This window comes from Nesoenas mayeri (genome assembly GCF_963082525.1).
Source record: "Nesoenas mayeri genome assembly, chromosome: 6".
NCBI lineage: Eukaryota > Metazoa > Chordata > Aves > Columbiformes > Columbidae > Nesoenas > Nesoenas mayeri.
Window position 1 is genome coordinate 22,954,807 of NC_137545.1, and position 20,127 is coordinate 22,974,933.

The window sequence follows — 20,127 nt, forward strand, 5'->3', positions numbered from 1 at the left end:
TTATCTATCCTAGCAGTAGTACAGTGCAATATAGCATCACGGATACCGCACTATGGGACAATAACAAGGAGTTTTTTACTTTTGATTGACTGAGGATATCCAGTAGACTAAAGCAGCTCAAAGGAGTGCCTTCATATTTTCTTCTAAGCTTCTTCTAACTTTGTAGAATACAATCATAAACCAATGCATTTAGTGTGGTTTTTCCTTATCCAGAACATTGTTCTTAACTCTGAAGAAAGAAAAACTAACTGCTTTTGACCTTAAAAATGTATAATGAATCTTCCCTTTCCAGGAGAAAGCCCCATGGAACCTAAATATGATTGTTTAAGGCTTTATGGGAGATTTTAAAGAGGTTTGTATCACATTTATGGAGGCACAGACCACAGTGGTCAGAAATGACGAGAAACATCAGGAGGATGTGCTAGTTGGCTACCCAGTTGCTGCCAAAACTGACAGTTGTCTTGAACAAAACTTTATTAAAAGCACCTTAAATGAGTGCTTTGTATCTCTGATTGTCCTGTCACTGTAGCAGATGTTCAGATCAGATGTTGTCATTAAAAAGGCTTTACTGAAGATGCATTTGTTTTCCAGTATCTATACATTTATTCTAAACAGACTGAATGCTTAGAGCAGTACTTTACACAGTGAGAGTCAACTGGTTAGTAAACCTGCTGTCAGGTATCTCTGTCTTTAGCTGCAAAGAGCACAAAATGGTCAGCGAAGACCAAGTTAACAAACCTGCTTGTTTCTTTGAAACATTCTGGCTCTGCCAGTTTGGTGGTGTTGAAAAGCCACCAAAATCTTTCTGCCAAATCAGAACCTACTCTTTGATCACTCTTGGCAGTTCAGAATAATCTAGAGAAAAATTGCAAGTGAGTAATCCAGGTTTTTAAAAAGCAGGAAAATATGACACTTGGGATTATGTAGGGACAAGCTGCAAAGGAATGGTGCCATTTCTTGTAATGAACATGTTCAGGATATCACCCATCTAGTTTCTCTTCGCGCAGAGTGTTGACTTCTTTGGCAGGCTTGTTCTGCATATGGTTTTGTAGCCAACAACTTGGAAAATATTTTTTTAGCAATTTTTTAATTTTAATTTTTTAAGCTGGTAGTTGTATGAGTTCAGAATAAGTATTTTTAAGGAGGACATTTCCAAAAGGGATATTATTCACTGATGCTGCTGCTCTATGGAGTATATTTTTTTGTAGTGGCTTTTCTGTTTGATTGATATAGGAGGGCTTTTCGTAATAAAGAAACATCTTGCAGTTGGGGATTTTGATCTAGGAAGTACACTCTGATCTTACCTAACTCAATATTGTTTTTAAGAGCCTAGAAGGGATTACTGGACATGAAGAGGGGTTTTAGAAGTTGGAGATTCTTCCAAGTAGATTGTTCTGCTGTTGGGCATAGCAGATGTTTCTGTTACTATGCCCATTAACTTAACTGTTGAATTCAAGTTTCGTCAAGGTGTGTGGAGAGGCGAAAATACAGTGATACCAATTTTCAGAATGTAGCCTCCTTACTGCTGTTGAGAGATGGCAAATCCAAGAGAAACAGTTTTCAAGATACTAGTACTATGCTGCATGTTCTTTCAGTTGTCCTTTCTCCCTTCATTCATCACGCTAAAATTTATTCAGCAGACTCAGGAAGGACTTTGCCGTGGTACTGTTGCTCACAGCAGTGTTTGCTATGCTAACGCTTCCTGTATGTGTTGCACATGGCATTATATAGAACTTAATGGAAATGGATAAGTAGATGCCATGTTGAATGTTCCATGCCACGTCTTCTCTCTATTAATTATTCTATACTTTCCAACTCCTATCATTAATAAGGAAAAAATGCTGCAAAAATAATGGCGTAATAATTTCTGGGGCAAGATGGGAAAAAATTGATCTGTAAAAAATTCCTTCAGCAAAAACTAGCATAAAGAAAAGGTCTGGCTAAAAACCAGGCCGTTATAAGTATTCACGTGCCAAATAAAACTAGATGTTGACTTGTTTTCTGAATAGGAACAGGTTTGGAAGGAGACACAGCATGCCATTGTTTTCAGTGGATGTTGCAAAAAAGCTTCAGTAGCTTTCAGACCCATCAGCACCATTAACTGTTAGACAGACTTCAGTCTTGAAAGCTGTCATGGACATGCACGTTATCACCTTGCAAGTTTGCGATGTAATTTTTAAAGGTGCTCAGTCAGGTGGGTTTCTTCTTTTTTTCAAGTCTTTCTGTTGCTTACATGAGTGCTTATCTGTCAGAGGTACGGTGCTGCACCTCAGGTTGTGTTCACACTTGTGCCATAGGTGTGTTGTCTATAGTGTTGAAGGAAGGTACAATTACTTTTATGCAATGTGTGGGGAAAATGCCGTCACTCAGAAATAAGAGCTCGCGGTTCCTTCAGGAGGCCAGTGCATTGCTTATGAGCCATGTGTGGCTTTCAGGTAATTCAATCGTACTTCCAAGGGTGAGGATCAGTAGAGGGACTCGTCAGAGACCCTGGCTTGCTGTGAACATAGCTGCGTGCCTGGTTCAGCCCCAGTTGCAATAGAACAGACCCTTTGGGAGCGGTTGTCCTCTTGGTTGTATGAATCACTCCCTGAGCTCTGAATGAGCCGTTCTGAGCTCCCGTCCTTGTGGCGTATACCCACACGCATGACTATATGTTGTTGGTTTGTGGCGAAATAAAGCCATTGGTTGGCAACTTGTAAATTTGTTTCTGCCTCTGCTGCCTGCAGCCGTCTGATGGGATGCATAATGGCCAAGGGAACCTTAGAATAGGGCGCCTAGCTGAAAATCAGGGAGAATGAAATGTTCCTAAATTGTTACCCACAAATGTCTCCTGACTGATCTAGAGCTGGCCCAAGTGGTTTATTCATGAGTCTTTCTTCAAGGCGTTAGCAGAGGTTCCCTCAGGAACATATTTCTCTGTAATTCACTCTTCTGGATTGTTGGCCAGACAGTTGAAATCCAAAAACTGGCAGCGTAGAGATGAAGTCTAAATATTTATTTATTTATTTATTTATTTATTTATTTATTTTTCTTTTTAGTGTTAAAGAATTGATTTCTGTTGTAGAGTGATCTGCAGAAAATTACTTGTCTATCCAGCAGCTGATGTTTTCTTTGTTTTAGATCAAATTTCTGGACTGTTGAACTGCTGGGAAAAGTGAAATAACCAACCTTCAAACAGCATTTTTAAAAACTGAGCTATGGTCATTTGAAAAAACCTTTGAAAAGTCTTCCAAAAAGAAATAGGCTGTATCTTGAGGAGAGGAGGGACACAAGGAGTATTTTCCTGTTTTTTCAGCACCAGAAGAATTAATGTTGAATGGCAGAGGCCAGGTAACCTAACCAAAATGCACCCCTTCCCTCATCGGCCCGTTAGTTCATGGGAAATCAGTCGGAAGTTGTTGTGTTTGGTGTTTTTTTTCCTTCTCATTTGAAAAACCTCATTTTCTTTGCTTTGTATTTTAACAGGTTTGCATCCAACAATCATACAACTGTAATCAGCAGACACAAATTTTATAAAAGTACTTTGGAAGTGGATTTTCAAATCGTATTTGTCAAAAACTACTGTCTTCTAAATACAGTGAAGACTCTTTTACTTATAATTTGTTAAATTTGCCATAGTTGTGCTTTTTTAGGCCAGAATTTGCCAGTTACATTATTTCCCTCCTACAGGTTTTGTGTAAAGCCTGACCTGAATGCCTGCTGATTTTCCAGCTTTTTATCTCCTTCCTTTCACCCCTTAGCCTCCCATAAGCAGTAGCACCTTTCACTTGCCTGCATCCTTTTGCTCATTCCTTTGGACACACTCTTTCTCACTTCAAGAGGATCAGTTTGTGGAATAAAAGCTCTGTTTTGATTACTAAGAAAAGCATTTTAATTTCACCTAGGAACCTTAGTGGTGGTAGAGGGTGTGCTTGTTAGGAAACAAGTGCCTAAATAGAAAAGATAACTTCAGTGAGAAAGGTGAATTTTATACTACTTTTTCTGTGTTGCATGCCTGAGTGTTACCAGCTCAGGTGCTCAGAAATGTTGCATTTTCACTGTCATGACTCTTGATTAATTAAATGGATACTATTCCTTCCTAACCCCGGGCTTATATATGTACCTCATTAGAATTTCTTATCACTTTTCAAACAGCTAGTTTCACTTGAACATTAGGATCTATTTTCCCCCTTTTCTGTTGCATCTACTGCTGCTGTTTGAGTGCACCTACAGTGAAGGTTTTCAGCTCTAATATACTACCCTGAACTATTTCATGTCACCTCTTGCTTGGAGGTTACAATAGGTACATAGTCCTCTGTAAAATAAATTAATCCTCTTGATTGGAAATCCAGTGATTATAAGCATTTCTAAATTTCCAGTTTAAACTTTGTCATGGGTAATCTGTAGTGTTCGTTGTTACTCTGTTAAGTATTTTGGAAGAGCTGGAACCCTGGGGCCTTGGTAAACAGTGTCCTCTAGACTTTGTTTATGTAGCTATTGTTAGGATGTAAATATATTACAGTACTAGGATTTTCTTTTTTGTTTTACTTCACATCTCAGGTATTTTATCTTGTCATCTGCCGTGCTGACAGCTGATTTAGGTTGAGTGGGACCTTCTGACTTGTGGGGCTGCAGAACTGAGTGACTATGGCCTGGGGATTGTGATTCACAGTTGTTCTGATGGTGATGCACTTAAAAGCCTTCTGCAAAAGTTGGGCTGGATTTTTGCTGTTATCTTGGAACTGAATTCTTCTCAAATTACTGTTGCTTGGCTTTATGCCATCATGCTAGCATCTCAACTTGTTTTCTTAGCACATTAGTAGTTTTCAAGGCTGTTTCCAATTCTGTTTTCTATGATTCCCCAAAACACACTGCGGAGGAAAGCCTATTCAAGACGTTGTTTAGCAGCACAGGTCAACTTTCTGGTTTTTTGATTCACTTCTCAATCTTGCAGCCCAAATGTTTTATTTTAAATGGAACAGGTGCCTTTTCCAATTTAAAAATGAAGAAATTTGCATTCACTCCGTACAGTTTGATGTCTTACTATAGTTCGGTTTGCCTTGCTTTTTCACTTGATTAGGCTTGTATTTGAGAGCTCTGTGTGTTCCTTCACTGGCAACTTGTTCTGGGCTGCTTTATTCCCTTTTATAAGGTACTGAAGCACATATAAAGTGGAAGCCGTAATAAATAGAAAGTTTTACTATTAGTAGGAAGAGACCTGGATCAACATGATGATGACTTGCTAGCATTTGCCTAACCACTATACCAAATAGTTTCTTTTCTTGGAGGCAGGAATGTTAGCTTCATTATTTTATTTTCCTGGAGAATGAAAAAGCCCTTTCAGGTTGGTCCTGCAGTAAGGAAAGTCCAGAGTTTGAGAAAGAGAAGAGAGAAGAATGAAGTTTAGTGCATGTTTTGGTTTGCTTGGTTTGCTGCTTTGTTTTTTACAAATGAGACAAGAGAGTAGTTCACTTAAAAGGAAATACAAATGGATGCAGAGACAAGATGCATCTTAATTTTGGTGAAAGAAGAAGGGAAAAGTAGTTGTGTGGGCTTTTTTTTAGGAGGATGCTCAAGGATTTTTAAATCTGTGTTTTTACTAATTTTCTGTAGTCTGTTTTGCATTTGATAATTTAAAGCTTTCCATTTATCTGCTCATACACATGTATTCTAGATTGACAAGAGCTGTCAAACTCAGTTGTTATGAAATTAAATTATTAGACCATCAACATAATGGGATAAATGCACATTTAGGATATTCCAAGTTGAAATAAAGAGTTACTTAAAGACTTTAGGGATTGCATTGCAATGCTGTTAAACAGTGGTTTCTGCACTTGGAATGGTTACCATGCTTAAAGTCATAACTTCAAGGATTGTTTGATACCTTTAAAGGAATTTTGATTTTTGATTTTTTTTTTTAAGCTGCTTTCCAGACTGCTTTTCTTGCCATTTGAAATGTGGTGTTGTTTTTTTTTATTATTATTCCTACCTTTTGCCCTTTTAATTGTATATTAGTTATATTTACTGATCTAAAAGATGCTACTGTCAGTGAAGAGACTACACGGTGGTAATATTATCAGTGTTAATGTGAAGTGTTCCTGCAAATATGTTGGACATAATTCTCATACAATGTGTGTTACCATAAAATCTGAGTGCCTGCTAGGAGCACATTAGGAAATTCGATTTGCGCTTGGGCTATTGTTGAACTGTCTTCTTCTTTTCAATAGATAGGTCTGTGCGTTCAAGTGGTTTGCTTTGGAATTAAAAGCTATATGCATATAAGTCGGTTAAAGAAACCAGACCAAACCAGTATGCCTTTCACTTAAGTGAAAGGTGGTTTGTCCTGGCCTTGAATTCAGGAGAAGGGGGCCTCAGTCTAATCTGGAGGGATGTTCTAAGAAGAGTCTGGCTTCTGCATAATGAATTTTATCTTCATTGTAGAAAGCTGACAATGTGTGAAGCTGTTGATCTTTCTTCAGCTGTAATTGATTGCCAGATAACAAGAGTCCATTCAGGGTAATAAGAGAGTCAAAGATAAAGATTGAGGCTTGAAGCTTGATTCCATATTTAGTGGAAAAGGAAAACATGTCTGATCTGCCAAGCCCTTGTGTTTGGGTCTGCCGCGCTGCTCTGCCGTCTGGCAGTGCTTGAGGTGGAGATCATAATATGTGTGTATCACAAAAGATCCAGTTTTAGGAGGTGAAGACTTGCAGTTGCAACTCTCTGCTAATTTTTTTTCTCCTAAAATGTCCATTTTACTGAAGTATGAGCAAGTAAATATTTGGTAAAATAACTGGATCTTTTGCAAGTATTTGTATATTTGGAGGTGTGGGGCCTTAAGAGTACAGGTGCTGTTTGTGCTTCATTATTTTATGATCACCAGGTCTGAAAAATTCAAATTACCAGTTTTTAAAGAAGAGGCTTTAGATTATTCTGAAAGAACCTAAAAAAATACAACGATAGTGTTGGTAACTTCTAAAAAAATTACTAGAAGAAGCATTCTAAAATCTGGGCTCTTCTGTGAGTTTGGGGTAATCTTCCAGGTGTTCTCTTTGGAAGATAGCAGAAGTTTGAGTGGCAGTGGGTGGTAGCAATGCTAGTCTTTCATCTGATGTCATTGTAAATATGCTGTAAGTACTTGTGTGTCTTTTGAGATAATGAGTTGACTTTCGGGGATGTAGTTCAACTGAGAAGTCTGGGTAGATTTTCAAAACTGTAAGTTATATCTATCTTGTGAGCAGCAAGGTGTTCTGTCAGCAGGATAATTTATGAAGTCTGGTGTTTAAAAATTATATTTTTTGTCCCTTACATGAAGTGCCTTTAAGTGTATGGTACCTTTAAAAGCAGTTAACTTGTGCTAAGAATTGAAGGATTGTACGGAACTGCATGTTCTTGGAAAAAGCAGCTGTGTGTCTGGGAGTGAATGGTGTATCTTAAATTACAGCATGAATGACGAAGGCAGTTTAATAGACCTTCTTAGGGTTTGCTCAGTGTTGGAAGATTTGAATCCAGATTTTCTGTCTTGTCCTTCAGATCAGAAGGATGGCGGAGTGTACATGTTACGTGTTGCTTTTTGGTTCTGGATATTTAACAACAATAACAAAAACCAAACCAAACCCCAAACCACCAAACACAACAACAAAAAACACTCCAGCAGAAACAATCAAGAGAATACACTATGTTTGTCAGCCATGTGTAGGTTCTAAAATCTGAGCAGAAAAATAAAAGGGAGGATTGTGTTTCATCTGTGCTGTGGACTACCCCTCTACCTGCTAAATTACCATTCTGACTGGGGAGGTAACCCAGGGGTGCTGGTCTATTTAGCACATTAGTATCTAGATACAGTACATGAGATCTGCAGTAGCAGTTTTACCCTACAGCACTTCAAATGAACCTTAGCTATCTACTGTGATTATTGCTTTCTTATATTTCATAAAATAAACAATATAGGGTATGATAATATCTGTTTCTGTAATATGTGCATGGTTTGTAATTGCTAGAATTATGTCAGCAATTTTAAGTAAGCTCTGAACTTTGGTGGGCGGTGACTGTCAAGTAGGCTAGTAAATCAAAATATTGCTAGTCCTGCTTCATTAAATGGGTTGCTTTGGTAAACTCATGTTATTTGTTTCAGAGTGGCATACACTTAGACATTTACTGTTACGAACCAAAACAATAGTCATTTATACTCACCTGAGAAATCTGGTGTGATTAGTTTCTTATGCGCTTTTAGAACAATACTTTCCCATTAAGGTATGGATTACATACTAGTAAAGGTATGCTGTACACATCTGCTTAAAAAAAAAAAAAAAAGAAAAAAAAAGAAAAAACGGAAGCTTTATTGCACAATATGTAAATATAAGAAATATTTTTTGTGCATAAAAGTGTACACTTTGGTTTTGAAACTCCTGGAAGTGGTACACAAGCACATTTTAGGAAGCAAGAGTTTAAATAGGATTCCTTATTGAACTGCACTATGCATATATGTAGTAAACCAGTCTGTACCCCAGAGAGCTTACAATCTAAAATATGTAGAAATTGGAGGAATTTTTACTATGCAAGTACAGAAGTGGCATTACAACCGCTGATAAGAAACCAACTGTAGTTTCAAACTGGATAATTCCCCTGCATTGCTGGAAAAGAGACCTCCAGCTCTGGATGTGGCTGTGTTTGGGTAAGCTCTTCCACCTTCAGAAACAAAATGTGGTATCCTCAACCTGCCATTTGCAGTTTAATTTTTTTCAGAAGAAGAGTCTACCTACAACACATTTCCTGAATGTCTCCTTCCTGACTGTTTTTCTCTCACTGTGATTTTCTTCTGCCAGAGGAGGTTCTGGGTACCGGGCTCTGCAGTGAAGGAGCACAGATGCCACACTGTCGCCTGCCTTCCTGCAGGAGCAAGGGAATTAGCCAGACAGCAGAACCAGCGCTGTCTCTACCAGGAGGCTTAGCTGCATGGCTTGGAGTGACCAAAATGTGCAGTACAGAAAGTTCTGTCTAGCTCTTGAATGTTAAAGATTTGTGAGGTACCCAAGAGTTGTATAGGAAAGTGTCTCATGTCTTACTAATGACGTGGAAAGCTGCACTGATACCTTGCCTGTCAAGATGCTTAGTTGATGAGTGGAAGTTAATAAAAGCACTTAAACTTTGCAAACTGCAGTTTTCATAAAAGGAAATTCCAAAAGCTTTCTCTCATAGCACTATTTGAATATACACAGTTATTACCTGCAGTCCTTTCTGAACTGCTGTGTTGTCCCATGGCACGGAAAAGCACAAACATGATAAGCTGTGTCTTAGCTGAAAAAAATGAGGCTATATCACTTTATATGGAACTTCGGAGATATGCTATTAAAATAGTGCATAAAGACTTCGGCATTAAATATGTTATTTAAAATAAAGCAACTGAAATGTTTCCAAGTGAAGGTAAACTAAATGTTCAAGTAGTTGAAAAGATAAAAACAAAGCAGTTTGTGTAAATACGGAAGACTATTTGTCTAGATCATCTTTCAGACTCATTAAGCAGCCGTGATTTAAATACAGATTAGGAAGCTGCACATCGTTTTGCGGCCTACTCCTGTAGGCTGAGCTCATCAGAAACTCCTTTTGTTCCCCCGGTTTCCTTCCCCCTCCTGTTCCTGCCATGCCCGCAGCCCCCACTGCCCATTTGGCAGGGGCACCACCTCTGCAAGGGTCCCTGTGGCTCTTGGCTCTTTCCACGTTGCTGATCCTGCTCCTTGCTCCTCAGCCCTTCCCAGGTCCTTATAACCCTGCCTTCCCCTGCACCTCTTGGGGACTGTGATCTACCTTCTGATTTCCCTTTTTCTCCTGTGATTCTTACTTGTTTGTCTTGGACAGTGATATGTTGATAGCCTAAACAATTTAAATAATATGGAAAACAAGAGGATTGCAGAACAGGAAGGTTTTATGCTGGAAAGTATTTTGCTCCTGTCAGCTGGTTTTTGATCTATAAATAGTTGCCTGGTTGGCGTATTGCATGCTGCAGACTCCATGTCTCTTACGCGCCTCTAACAGGTTCTAGTTTTCACCAAAATTGACACACAGAACTTTCTTCAAAGTTTCTGGAATTCGTTGAATACATTTTTTATTAGGTAGCAGATGGTGAATCCTTGTCAAGCTGATGGTGTAAGTTCCTTCTTTGCATAGGCCAGTAGTATGTTTGGCTTGTTTGTGAAATATGCCATTGCAAACATTAGGGAACATAATTAACTTTTATTTTATTTTATTTTTTTTTTAGGAGCAATGGATGAGCTTCATAGCCTGGACCCAAGAAGACAGGAGTTGTTAGAGGCAAGATTTACAGGAGTAGTAAGTGGCAGCACTGGAAGTACTGGAAGTTGCAGTGTTGGAGCTAAAGTAAGTTCTAAGAGCAGTCATCCATGTCTACCGTCTTTGAAATATTAGTTTATTTCACAGTGTCTCACTTGTACGTTACCTGCATGATTCACTTGCAAAAGTACTGGGTTGGAAGAGGCTCTCAGGAAAATCCTTGTTAGTCTGTTATTTTGCTTTGAGATAGGATGTTTATCCTGAACCTGTCTGTGATATGGACATTGAATTGTTCTTAAAAATACCAAAGAATGGGTTTCTACAGGCATTTATGGTTTCGCTGTAGTGCACATGATCAGAGACAGACATTTTTCCCAGTATTTAAGTGGAGTTGTCCTTTCTGCAAATGGCCAGCTACTATAGTTTGGCTTGGAATAGAGACAGGGGGTCTGCTGTGACCTCTGTTCTTAATATTAAACTTGTTTGAAGACTAATATATTTAGATTAACAAAGCCAAATTCTTTCAACTTTTCCAGACATTTATACAATTTTACCTACTTTCATTGCAGACTTCCTGCAGTCTGTGCATTAATATCTAAACCAGGATGCAACAGTTGAGGAAAAACCTTATGAACATTGAATAGAAGGGCTTAATTACCTTCCATATGTCATATATTACCCTTCAATTGATATATCTGCAAAATAAATTTGCCTTTATTGGAAATTCTGTTCAAGTTACTAGTTTCAACTTCCAAGACTGATTTCTGCAATACTGTTGCGTAACCAAAGGTACTCCATTTTGTATTTGCGCGTTTCAATGTTCTTCTCCAGGTGTAGTACTTAATAAACTGATGTTAAAAGAAATATAATACTAAGTTTTTAGGCACATTTCCCCCATGACTGACATAATTTTGAATTCTGTTTCCTAAGTGTTTGCAGTGCCTTTGTATTTTAAGTATTTTGTACAGACTTGGTTAGTATTTTTTACTTCCTATTCCACATTTTAATTGCCACTCTAGATTACAGAACAGAATACTACCTGATAGCAGACTGATGAAATTTCTGGGGATATTTGATATTATTGATGACTATTAACCAACTATAAAGCAGAGAAATCAGCGTATAGTGATCTTGCATCATGTCGTCTTAATTTGGTTTTGAGAATAATGTGAAGGTAACTCTCATAAAGCTGTGAAAAAAGCGGCATATCACTTCTGTTACTGCCATCTTCACCAGGAAGTGAGTTAAACAGGCAGGGAAGGAATCAGGTTGGATTGACACAGTGTGGTTGATGCACTGTTGTTTTCTCTTTTTGTTTAAAGCCTTCTAATTATGACTGCAAAAATGTATACTTGCCATATCTTATGATTAAAATTAGATAGAGACAAACTTGGAAATTTTGGCTTGTCTTTCTTTCTTTCTTGCTTGGTTTCTCTAGTACTACTTAATTCCCTAATTTATTAGTTCATTGTAATTCCTCGGGTAATTACTCATCATTCAAATGACTATTTGTCCTTTTTCGTGACTAGATCCGTATCTTCTTTTAACTTCTAGTGTGCTTATAAACCCTTCTATTAGTTTTTGATACAGCTGTGTTGGTCCCTTATTGCCACTTTCCTTCTCAGAATGTCTACTGCTATGTGTGTAATGCATTGTTTTTAAAAGTAATTATCAAGTTTCTCAGTGTTCCTTTTCTTTAAACTTTTGATCCCCTGAGAGCTGCTGCTTACCATTTCCATGAATCTCTTCAAGTCTTTTTTTGTTGTCTATTGTTTCGCTGTTTTCACTTTTACCTAAATTACATTCCACTTTCAGGTTCTCAGCTTGTTCATCCAAATTATCCAGAGGAAATAAAAAAAAATTTGAAACAGCTAATTTCCTTTTTCTCTCTACTGTGTGAATTGTGAATTTCTTTTCCCTGACATGTTCCAAGATCTGTCTGAACAGATAATTGTATCTCATCCAGTTGGTTTCCAAAAGGATAGCTGGATAAAGTGTTGTGTTGGTTTTTTTTTTAATACTACCAAATGCTTCGATAGTTGTTTGCAGAAAATAGTATTACCACTGTCCTGGTTGATGCAGCTCCTCAGCCAAGACACAGTAGTTCTTAACTTTGACCAGAAATACTCCACAAATAATCTTCAGTATACGTTGCAATATCTCTTCTTTTTCCTGCTTACTTTTTGTTTGGTTTTAGAAGGCAGGAAAGTAGAGGGGAATACCAATATCTAGTCTTGTGATTTATTCCACCATCAATAAAATGGCAATTATATAAGTTTTTTCTGTATTTCTTTTATTTCTGACTATTCAGTGTATCCAAGCAGAGAATGTGAAGTGTAGTAGCTGATTGGGACTGGGTTTGGAATATGCTTTTCTTTCTAATACAGTCTTCAGTCATGGTGGAGGATGTTGAGAGAGGCTTATCTGATTTTTATTAAAAAGGCAGATAAAACCTTTTGGTCTGATGTGCAGAGGTAACTGGGAAAACGTTATGTGTAAATATGGTCTACATTGTTCTGCTTTCACTTTGAAGGAAAAAATGAGGAAACTTCCTCTTTGCATAAGATTTTTTTTCTTTTAATAACAAGAAGCTCAACTGATGTTGGCACTTTTTGTTATGTGAACGTGGAACAGCCTCTTGCAATAAAACATCATCACTGTCATTCTGTATTCAAAAGTTCTCTGAATAAATCAGCCTTAGAAAATTTCTAAATAAATATTGTAACTTGAGACTATTTCACAGTTAGTTTTTTGGGGGTGGTGGTGGTGTTTTTTTCCTTACTAGTTTCTATTTGTTACTTTGCGGGAAATGTTTTGTTTTAAGAATGTAGAATAATATTTTCAATAGATTGTAATTTTCTGTCATTGAATGGATTTAAAATATAATCTCTGTAGTAGCCTAGTATCTGTCTTGGAGAGAATTAAACCCTTTTTTAAATTGAAAAATGAAAAATTTTTAGTAGTCTCCAGCACTTTCAGCTATATTGGCTTTTTAAGCCCATTTGGTGGAACCATTTGGTAGGGCTTTTCATCGGATTCCTAAATAAGACTGAAATATTTTTTGAATGTAACAGAGTTTTACTTGGCTTAAAAGCAATCGACATACACAATTTACTGTGCCCTGCCAAAATATCAACCTGTCAAACTTTTTATCCCTCTTGCAAGTCACAAGTGCTGTACAGTTAATCAAGTCTTCCTTGCAATTGTGAAGTTTTGTTACTGCTACTTGTTATAACTGAGTGATAATAGCAGATTAGATGTTTTATAAGTCTGTATATAATGTTCAGTATTTTGTTTGTCTTGGTAGGCCTCAACAAATAACGAAAGCTCAAATCACAGTTTTGGAAGCTTGGGATCTTTAAGCGATAAAGAATCAGAGGTAAGTATATGGGACAGATTCATTATTACCTCAAAGTTTTCATGTTAACAAATCATAATCTTATATTCAACTTTGATGCGTTATTTTATGTAGAAACATTTAAATAAAAATGCAAAATACACAGCTAGATAGGAAAAAGCATATATTATGAGAACATACCATCTCTGGGAGGGGGAGACATGGCTTCATAAAAGTTTCTCTGGATTTTCTGTCATGAAATGAACTGCTTCTGCTACTCTGTAGTCACGCTGTGGGGATGTCTTCTGTTTAATACAGTTTTCAAGCACAGATAAACTTTGACTGGTCTTTGGCTGCATCTTTGAAAATACTGTAGAAACAAGTTTGCTATGTTTTCTTTAAAAATATAGTTTTGCTCCAAGGTCAGACAGTAGCTATCATCTGCATTTGTAAAAGCTGCAGTTGTCACTGTGTATTTTCTTACTTAATTACAGTTCATAAGCCAAAACCGGATTCATACTCTTGTTAGGTTTTAATGTGCAGACTTCCCTGGAGCAGATGATTTTCCTGCTAGTGACCAGCACTGATATAGTTGCGCTAATGCAGCTCTTTCAGTCCACCTGTTCTGGGGTTGGTGAGCCCCTGGGCCAGTTTTGCCTGTGTACATCACAGTTTGCATCCATAAGATTGTACTGGTTGTAAGCAGGAGTGTGTTTCTAGCCCAGGTGAGACCTGTGTTTGAGTATGTGTCATGCAAGAGGGGAAATTGTTTGCAATGTGCTTTTGACATTATTTTCACATGTTAAAGGTTCCTTTTGAGGCCTAGTTCTTGATTCACTTGGTCACTGTGAGACACTGTCTGATGTTTGATTTTATATTGGGCTGAGCACCAAGTTAATTTAGTTGGTTCCCAAGACTGCTAATTTATAAATAAGTGTTCTGTATGTGTGATTTCTTTCTGTTATGTTTGGTGGTTCTGGTGTTTTTTCCATGCCTTTCCCAGCTGGATTTTCCTTTCAATTGTATATAGTCTGTTTCCTTAACCAAAAGAGTCTGTCTGCCTGTTGGGGTTTTCTCCGTGGCTTTTCCTGGAGATACTTTGGGCAGTGTTGCAGTGATGCTGTGCTGATGAAGGTGTGGGAATGGAAATGAGTCTGAAGGTTACCGTGCGTTATTGCAATTCCTTGACAGAAAACCATGTCTGTGAGTAGCGGTGTGATCTCAAAACACAGACTGTACATGTAGTAACTTTTTGGTGTAGAAAGATGTTATTTTATACTTGTATACATGAGGTATGGCGGCAAGTTTTTTCCAAGGCATGTAAGTTTGAAAGTTCAACCCATATTTACAGACTCTGCAGTGTTTTAACCTCAAGCCACGCATAGGTATAATTTTATTTTTTTCTAATATTCTAAAAGTTGGATTCTAAAATAGAAGTAGATTTTTTTCCTAAAAAGTCCCTGCACAGATCTCCAGTGCACAGTGCTCCAGGTTTCTTCTTTGTTTTCTGAAAGGTGAGTCTTAATGACATTGAATTACAAAATATTATTTCTTGACCCATTTTCCAAAGTTGTCACTAGTATGCACTTAAATTAAATTATAATTGTAACATCAAATATGTTAATAGGTTTTTAGAGTTTTGTTCTTAAAATAACATCTGGTTACTTATATTCTACAATCCTATAAAAAGTACAGTTTAGTTCTTAATATTGCAAAAAGGTTGTGCAATTTCATTTTTTTTTTTACTGGTGTGACAATGAAGTCTTAATAAGGAATTCCTCTTGTGGATGATAGTGTAGAAATATAAAGACTTCATCATACAGGAAAGCAGTTCTGTATTTTGATGCTGAAAGAGAACTGTTGTGTTACAATAGATTTTGGGAGAAGAAAAAAGTAGAAATGCAAATCTCAGAATAATTGAAATTAGTTTCTAGCAAGAATATCGGTTTCTGATGAAATTGTGATGGTACATTCATGTCATTATTCTGTGTTTTCATCACTAAGTGACACATTAAAAGAAAGTCTTTGACACTTAGTTTTCAAAACGAGGCAGGCTTCCCACACACACCCCCCCTTTTTGTTTTTCTGGTGCAAATGTTTTCTTTTTTAGTTTTTGCACATGGGATTGCAGAAAATACAACTATTAGAACTGTAGTCTTTTTTTTTTTACTGTCTGATGGATGTATTAAGAGGGACAACTTATCTCAATAATAGTTTTAATTAAGATACTTCAGAGAGGTAAGCTTTGATCTGCAAAATAACATGAAGCCAGGATTTGTTCTGGATTCAGTTCAGCCTTGTGAGCAATAAACACCAGCTGGATGTTTGATCTTAAGATCCAGGCCTACATTCTAGTTTATTTTTAAATGTATACATTATCTTTATTTTATTAAATGTATTGTTGCTGTGCTACATAGGTCTTAATTTGAGTGTGTATTAGCTACTTGTAGTTGAGATAAATCCTAAATTGACTGAATAGGATTGTGAACAAGTGCTTCTGGTAGTCTTCCAATATTTTGGCCTTCCCCATCATTCCTCATTAAAGTGGATTAGTCCTTATTTTGGTTACAAATACGTTCTTGTGTTTATAACTATTTTACTGTTATTGTATTTACTATATGTATTACTATCTTATACTGTTTTCTATTTTCTGTAGATAATGAATTATTTAAAGGACAGTTTTGTCTGTGGCTTGATTTGTCCAGTTTGTTTAGTTATTTAAATGTTTTTGCTCTGCTTGGATGTAGCTGTTTAGTTGCTGCAGTTCCCAATAATACACAACCCTAATAATAAATGTGATTTCAGAAGTAACTACAGGTTTGATCTAATTGGAATTTATAATGTGTTGCAGAGAAAAATAGCGCTGCTGTATTTGTGTGCTGTAGTTGTAACGCTTTGGGGGGAGGGTAGGATTTAGAAGAAAATAATTGTGAAAAACTATAAACTCGTTCATTATGCATGTGAAAAATATTAACAACTAAAAAAACCTCATGACTATTAAGCATACTGGAGATTTTAAGTGTTGAGACAAAAAATAAGCACTTTTATTAAACATGATTTTAATTTTTTTTTCTTCTACAAAAATAACTTCTTGAGTTATACTGTTACCAGTTCTATGATAACGGTAGAAAATATTATATACTATATAATGTATAGTATATACTCTATATTATATATATACACTATATATATATAGTGTGTATATATATACTGTATAGTATATATATATATACTATACATAAAGTATGTAAAAATATCTCAGTATCTTTTTGTAAAGGAGATTGACTAGTTGAGGATTGGTACTCAGAAATATTGATTTTGTAAAGGAGTATGTGAAAAGCCAAGACTTAAAACTATAAGTGTGAAGAGAACTAGGATCAAGACCATGATGGATGAGGCTCTGCTAATATGTAAAACTGTGGGTAACTTTAATGTAGCTTCCGAACTATTTTGTCTGGCTTCTGAAATAGTGGGGTTTTAATCTAAATCTTGACTATACATAAATCCTTTTGAAGTGACTGAAAGTAGCTTCAATCGTCATTTATCAGGAGGATACTCCTCAGCCCCATTAGTCTTCAGTTTCTTGTAATTCATATGATTCCATTCATTAGAAAGGATTTTGGAGAACATTTTCTAGTGATTGATGTACGCTGTACATTACCATGTGAATTTTGTACTTGGAAAAGGTGAACGTGACCTTGTTTGGTAACCTCATTAATAACCTCATTAGTGTGCTAATACTTTTTTTGCTTGGAAGGTTAAATTAAACACTGAAAGAAATCAGAAGAGCTTAAGGAAATAGACATTTATTAATTATTTGAGATTCAGTTTTAAAACTTTAAACCTCTTCAAATGGCTGGTTTATAAATACAAGACATCAGTCACTGCAGTTGGAAACTGATTTTGGTGGAGGAAATCTTAAAAGTTTAGTCATTAATTAGTTTTTAAAGAACTTAATTTTTGCTTGATATGGTAGGTAAAAGTGGCTACGTTAGAATGATAACTGCAAAATTGAAAGCTGGAAAATAAGAATAACATGAAAATGCTTGGTTAAATAGTTTTGATTTAATTTTGTTGGAAGATAGCCTAATGTTACCTGTTTACTTGGCAGTAATTGCAAATTATTAAAATAGTATTTCTAAGCTAACCTTTTTGCTTTCAGAATCACATTGTCTTAAGATAACTTCATTTCCAGGAGTCCGTTTTGTACAGTTTGCTAATGTGAAATAGCATGGTTAAAAATCCAGATTTTGATTGGAAGAGTTTATTTTAAATGAAATTTATGTAATTTTAACTTCATTTGTAGCATTATAATACAACAGTTACAATTGTAAAACTTCCAAAGGTGCTTTTATGAAGCTATCCACAAAGTTGAAACTGCTAAAAAATACATGGTGTAGATAAGGAAGGCTTTTCTTGTCCTGATTGTTCTTTTATAGACTGATCATTTTCTGTGAATCACAGCTAACTTAAAATGGTTCTTTGCCAAAATAAATATTTTAGGGTATTTTGAATAAATTTATATTTGAAGATACCATGTGAAGGTTTTGGAACTGAAACACACTTGAAATGCTTCTAGTTGAAATTTGGATTTTGGTATCATTTGCTGTGTTGAGAGAAGAATACTTTGAGCACAAAGTGCTAAATACAGTGGAATCGTAAAATGATGGTATAAAAGAGTGAAGCATCTTATCACTGATCTCAAATTTAGTCTGAGATGTTAGGGACCGTCGATTTCTTGATTGTAGAACAGAGTTCATGTAATGGCTTCTGTGCTTTCTCCAGTTGCTGGTATGAGGCTGCTCAGAGGCTGAAAAGACCCACAGCTGCAGGATCTTTTCCTTCAACCAGAGCAATTTAACTTACAGTGGGGAGACTAACCGGTTTCAATCCTCAAATCAAGAGAGCAAATGTAATTTAGAGATGCTTCTGATCACAGCGCTCTCTTGTTATCTGTGTTGTACTTGCTGATTGTAGTTTCTAGGCAACTATATATAATCTTTCTGGAATAAATTTTCAGCGGATCTGTATTTTTTAACTCATCATTGATATTTTTCTTTCAATTTCTTGAGATACAAATATAATGGGGAGGGAACAACACCACTTTCCAGGTGGATAGATACTCGAATTTTGAGCCGTTGCTCTCTTTTTTTTTTAATCCTAAGAAGATTCTGGAAATCTATGGCTTATATTAGTTTGGAGATGACTTCTACACTTCTGAAAATACATAACATTATTGGCTTCCTATTGAAGCACTAGAACTTTGTGTTTATACTGTGGCAATGTGTAGAAAACACTGTCAAGAATCAGCTTATTTCACTAAGTATTAAGCTTTAAAACACCCACAACTATAATCTGAAGATCTCGGTAAAATGTAGCCATAAGTGAAACATAAACTCCAGACTGGATGAAAAGGTATAATTGCTTCACAATTAGTATGTAGAATTTCCATTTGGGAAATTATTTAAGAATTATTTCTCACTTCCTTAAATATCTTTTCTAGCTTATATATCTGATTGACCAAGGATCGTATTATTTAACTGTGATCTGAAATTACATCCCCGCTGAATTGTGAAATCATGTTTTATGAATGAAGATTTAAATTTATTTTGCAATAATTTAGCAATAATAATATAAATAAATAGAGCTGCTGTTGAATCATGTTCTTTTTGTTGTTTGTAGACTCCAGAGAAGAAACAGTCAGAACCTTCCAGAGGAAGAAAAAGAAAAGCAGACACTCAGAGTGAAAGCAGCCAAGGTAAAAGAACATGTAAATGAATTAGATAGTTATTGCATATATTTAATCAAATTATAATGCACAAAGTTTTGACTGTTAGCCTTAAAAATTCTGTACTTTTGCTTGCATGGAAAAGGTGTTGGGTTTTGGATGATTAATTACATCTTCTCCTCCTTCATTTGTTACTGGAACGGATGGACAAGTAAAATCTGAGCTGGGCTGGTAATTGCCCATAACAGTTGTGTGCTACTGCATGTGTAACCTGTAGCTATGGTACAACTCTATGTACTTTTTAAGAATTGCAGCAGTTCTTCTCATCCAAAATACTGTTATAGTTTATATTTCTTTGCAGTAGGTAAAGGGAGAAAGAGATTTCAGATTATAATATCTGGTTGCTCGTTTTTCAGGTATATTTAAAAATTTAATTTTATTTTTCTTTTTTATGGATTATTGTACAGTGTAGTTGTCTAGAGGGATGGCGAAATTGGGCTGAGACTGATTTGCAATTTAATATTTACAAAGCATAGTTTTTGTTGTTCCTCTTTCCAATGTAACTTTTGGGGGAGGAATGGTGGAAGCTTAACCTCAAGACGAGAATTCATCAGAAGGGGAGAGGAAATAGTTTTGATAACATCTGTATTAGCTTTTTTTGTTTCTAACTGAGCTAGGAAGTGCCACTTCAGATACATATCAATGGGCTCCATATCTGGAAGTCTTAATGATGCAACATGCTATTAGTAGGAGCATTATGTAGTTTGACTAAAATTAATTTCTTTGTAAGCGT

The 20,127-nt window shown here is 36.1% G+C and overlaps 1 protein-coding gene across 3 annotated transcripts in view; it reads left to right on the forward strand.

The window, feature by feature from the left end:
• The window catches only part of TLK1 (tousled like kinase 1), a 67,759-nt gene that overhangs the window by 15,323 nt on the left and 32,309 nt on the right, over positions 1-20,127 (forward strand). For all 3 annotated transcript variants that reach the window (XR_013922253.1, XM_080346365.1, XM_080346364.1), the window contains exons 2-4: positions 10,238-10,356; positions 13,577-13,648; positions 19,289-19,364. Coding sequence is in view for 2 of the 3 variants with exons in the window: in XM_080346364.1 (XP_080202490.1) it covers positions 10,238-10,356; positions 13,577-13,648; positions 19,289-19,364 (267 nt within the window). In the remaining variant the exon portion in view is untranslated. The remainder of the gene's footprint in view (positions 1-10,237; positions 10,357-13,576; positions 13,649-19,288; positions 19,365-20,127) is intronic.